Source organism: Pectinophora gossypiella, chromosome 22 (assembly GCF_024362695.1).
Source record: "Pectinophora gossypiella chromosome 22, ilPecGoss1.1, whole genome shotgun sequence".
Taxonomy (NCBI): Eukaryota; Metazoa; Arthropoda; class Insecta; order Lepidoptera; family Gelechiidae; genus Pectinophora; species Pectinophora gossypiella.
In genome coordinates this window covers 6960919-6965673 of record NC_065425.1, presented here as the reverse complement: position 1 = coordinate 6965673, position 4755 = coordinate 6960919, and the positions used below count along the sequence as shown (strand labels likewise).

Below are 4755 nucleotides of genomic sequence, written 5' to 3'. Positions count from 1 at the left end.
GTCAATATTTTTATTTTAACAAAACAATACTTTAGTCTGGAAAATGAAACTTAATTCTAAATAAAAGTTATATACAGAGTGGAAAAGATAGAACACACAATAGCAAAACTTAACTTCTTACAATCAAAATAAAATAAATATATTTATATTTATTTTTTGTAGGTTTTATTTTATAAAATTAATACTAAATAATCTGTTCCACGCTGTATATAGTGTTGACAGAATTAGAGAGAAATAGTCAGAATTTTAGTCAGAAAATAAAATGTAGATATAATGTTGCACATAATTTAGATTCATATTACGTCAATTTACGTATAAGTATAATAATATGGCAGTTGCTTTTCTAAACTATAGTATTGTTCACCATTATACATTCAATCAGGCATAGGACAGGAGCCTACATCCTTAAAATGGGGCTTTAAATTCAATATGCGCTGTAGATGACTATTAGGTTGGTTGCACAACACAATGCATAGTCCAAGCCCAAACTCTAAGTAAAAAATGCTACATTTTTCTGTAGTGAATTAATTAGCATATAGTTAATGCTTGTCAACACACACAACCAATATTCTTGTCCTGTGCTTGAACAACCATCCTCAAAGGACTCCTGTGCAAATAAGTCCACTAACAATTCAAATTACAATATATCTTCCACCTTAATTAATAATCACAATAATAAAACTTTAAGAGATCAGGAAATAATCACACGGTTAATTAAATTTGTGATAAATTGGACGAAATAATAAAATTACAATTGGCATATAAGAGGTATTTTTACAAAAATGATTTTTCAATACAGCAGTAAAAGAAATAAATAGCAATCAATGAGGAAAAACTATAGATTAGAGGATCCCTTCATAACTATGACTTAGAGCTATTACATTGCCAAATAGATACAACAGAAGCGTTGGAATGTTACTTTTCAAATGAAGAGGGTAGCTCGAAGTAATACAAATGGAAGTAATGCTGTAATTACTTGCATCAAGTCATTTATATAAAATCCAAATGCATAGACCTAGCATTAACTATATAAGGAAGATTATCATGAATTCATAATATAATTGGTTTTGCCTAACTAAACATAGAGTAGTATGATAAACATGAGTCACTGATGCCAGCCTGGGAATTGCCAAACAATAGACAATTTATGTTTTATTTTCAACACAATCTATGTGGCATATAGCTTCTACAATAATAGAACCAAAATGGAGACTAAAAACAGTGATTTATTGATATTAATTTATATATTTCCAAATATATTTTCAGTGCCGGCTTAATTACTTTGGACCATGTGATATCTCAGTCTGGAATTCCTCATTATTTCTATTTCATAACATTTTGGGTTAATGACAATAATAATATTGTAAAAATCAGTTTGATTACCAAATCAATAAGTTTAATGGAATAAGTAGTATGATTAATAACATAAAATCTTAAATTAATTCCAAATTAACAAACATAAACTTGTCTGTTATTTATTTACGTAAGTAGATATGTTTTATAGCTACAAATAACATTGGTAACTTCTGGACTGTGACTACCCTCACATAACTTTAACATGATTATTCTGTCTTTCCTAACGTATCAGAAATGAAGGCACAAAATCATTTGCACTATTAATTTTCTACCTGGAGTTACTGCACAGGCAGATTTACCAATACCTGTATAAATTCATATTTGCTGTTATAAATTGCCTTCCTTAGTTCTCATGAAGACGAAAAAGAAAAAGTGTTTTGCCTCACAATGCTTTTAAAGGAATCCTTCAAAGACTGCCTTCTTAAACAGACATTGACTATAAAATTCCCACAATTTCAAATTCTAATTAACCTTAGCTTTAATTTGTACCTAACCAAGTATCGGTCCTAAATATGGGGCTTGATCACAGTAGAAACATTCTGGCACATCAGTCTCTTGTAATTCCACTACATTGGTGCTTATTTCATTAACTACATGGTAATATCGACATCTTCTCGGTCCGATGCCTTCGATTAGTGTGTCGTAAGGAGGAGAGAGGATATCAAAGAATGCTGCCGGCATATCCAGAGCTTGTATCTCGTGGTAGTTTGAAATGGTTGGAGTTAGAACACATGTCTGAGACTCGGCTGAACATACCTTGTTATTTGATATCTCTGCAAACAATCGTCGCCGTTTGTGTACACCTTGTGCTAAACGTGCTGCTTCTTGTTTCGCTCGCGTCACGAAGTCTGTTACACCCTTTGGTCCTTTCACAGGAGACTCAGAGAAACTCCTAATTTTGACGGCACCAGAAATAACCTTCAACAGCCCATGCATGTGCGGGTGATCGTGCAAAGGCATCTTGAAGCCGGGTTTCAAAACAAATATACTCATGTTGATTTGACTGTTCTGGAATACTTCTATGTACGTGCACGGTGCTTTACCTGCTCGTTTCCACATCGCTGAAGTATTCAAGGTTTTGTCGAACCCCAAATCTTCAGCTTTTAATTTATCCATCATCAACTTCAATTTATTCAAGTTGGTTGATAAGTCTTTTTTGTTCTTGTCATCGAAAGTTTGTAATGCATGCCGGTACGTTGATATGATGGGTGGGATGTTAACAATTTCCTTTGACTTAGCTTCATCTTTTATATCCATATGAAATCTGCCCGCACTTATACACAAGAATTTTTTTCTAATAAATAAAGTGAAAATTTTTCTACTCGATAACAAAGCGCTACTGTCAAAAAACGTCATTTTCAATTTTTAATATTGCGTTTTTCATGCTATATAATAGCACTCAACAAATAATAAAAAGGAAATAGTGCTAATGAAGTTGCGTAAAGTATTTGCTTTTCTAAAAGACTTTTTGTTTCTATAATTACAAGAAAAAAACAAATCCAGGCACGAATTAGTGCCATCTGTTATCGAGTAGAAATACTAATAAATACACTGCCATCTATGAAATATTTTAGAAAACAGTTAGTGTAAAATAATTCATACAGATGGCGTTGACTAGAAATAAAACAGTTCAGAAACTGATACCTAGCTTGAAACCGAGGATGATAATTGCTGTTTAGCAATAAGGCCGCCTATTGTGCTTATTTTTATTCGTATGTTTATGTCCTGTGTATATGATGTTAGTCATAGACTTTCTTTAGTTCTTGAGTCAGCAAATAGGAGAGAGATCGATATAAAACTCAAGACCAGCCGCCCCTTCTTCTTTAAATACTGTATGCTTTTATGTAGGTGCTATCAACTATGATTTTGGATGGATTTTGGAGTCGTTTTATGTTTTGATACTTCACGTGACCTATGACAGCCAAGATTATTCGGCCTGTGACGGAACAAAACATAAGGTCACGACTATGTTTCCAATTGGGCTAGCTAGAGATAGCCTTCCTACATCCATTGGAAGATGTATCGAGTTCTCACACTTCACGGAACTTTCTGTTAGGTGGGGAGCCGTATCGCCGTCAATATTAATCGAGCCGTACCATAACTACTGTGTTTCAAGGAAAATTGCACTTAATTATATTATGAATGTTACCTCATTAGTGCAAGTCCGGTACCGTGAATCGAACCGACGCTCTTCGTTTGTTAAAGCAAGTTGTGACAAACTGGACCCCAGTTGGTATGTTCGATGGGGGTTAAAAAGGCCACATCGAAGCAATTCATCTAAAAAGGCGACATTGCTATTTGACATTTGCTTGCATTGCGCACTATTACGCAAATGTCAGATAGCAATATTGTTTTTACCCTTTTTAATACAATACCTACATCTCCCCCACCCTGTTTTGTCGAATAGCTGTAAAAAAGAACCCCGAAGCGTTTTACGTACCTACCTAGAGATATTAAAACACCTTAAGTACTTATTTGCCACAATAATGTGTGGTCTCGAGGCCCGGGCGGCGTGTGGTGTTGCCGTAACACCACTTAAATAAATACGCTGGCGGCAATTAAATCGATTTTATTGAGTTTCCCAGTGCTGTCTGTGTTTTATCGAGCGAGTTCGTCGATTAAACAATCATTAACCGGCAACTCTAAACATAGATAAATTCATCAGTGCGAGTAAATAATGAGAATGAGTGGGCTGTGTTGCCATTGTTCGGGAATCGTGAGGTATTCTAGTTTGGAAGGTAAATAAACATTTGTCTTTGCTCGGAATGTTCTAATGGTAGCCTGGGTGTTCTAGCTCAAAATCCATATACCTACCTACCTAGGTACTATTGATTGCATTTGAATAAGATAACATTTTACAATAGCTTCAATGCGCGGTAACAATTAAATCGTCAAAGTACATAAGCTAGTGTTGTGACGTTCTTTAGCATAGTGACGCATCAGTCGATATTAGGTCGCTCGATTCTTTTCTATCTAACAGTACCTAGCGTACCTAATAATGTTAAGTGATTTTGGATTTTTGCAGATGACGGAAAGGTCTTGATAATGGGATCAACACGCTAAGTAGGTACGAGCTGCATTTTATTCTATCTTAATGATTTTGTTACTTTCTATAAACTCTATTGTACACATTAGTAATAATTAACAATGACAAAAAGGAAATAGGTAAGATGGGCTTATCTCCAAAAGATATCCCTCGAGACAACCCCGCAAGATGGTTGAAGAAAGAATGGTTGTAGGTACTGTTGCTTAGTTGATTGGTTGAATAAATTATTATGATTCATCATCATCAATTTAAGGGCCACGCTCTTGTCGGTGTAGCATTTTCCATGCTACTTTTTAGGGAAAAATAGGGCAGTGGTTTCCCTCTTGCCTTCCGCCCCGCAGTACTCTGTCTCA

At 34.8% G+C, this 4755-nt stretch overlaps 1 protein-coding gene across 1 annotated transcript; it reads right to left on the bottom strand.

Annotated features, from left to right (window-relative positions):
• Positions 1–49: 49 nt before the first annotated feature.
• LOC126377178 (2-aminoethanethiol dioxygenase) lies at positions 50–2718 on the bottom strand. The gene has a single exon (XM_050024871.1). The coding sequence runs from the start codon at positions 2710–2712 to the stop codon at positions 1846–1848; it is 867 nt and encodes a 288-aa protein (XP_049880828.1). The 5' UTR covers positions 2713–2718; the 3' UTR covers positions 50–1845.
• Positions 2719–4755: the final 2037 nt, after the last annotated feature.

Bases quoted from the DNA above. Each gene is read 5' to 3' on its own strand.
- LOC126377178 (XM_050024871.1), bottom strand. From the start codon at position 2,712: ATGACGTTTTTTGACAGTAGCGCTTTGTTATCGAGTAGAAAAATTTTC.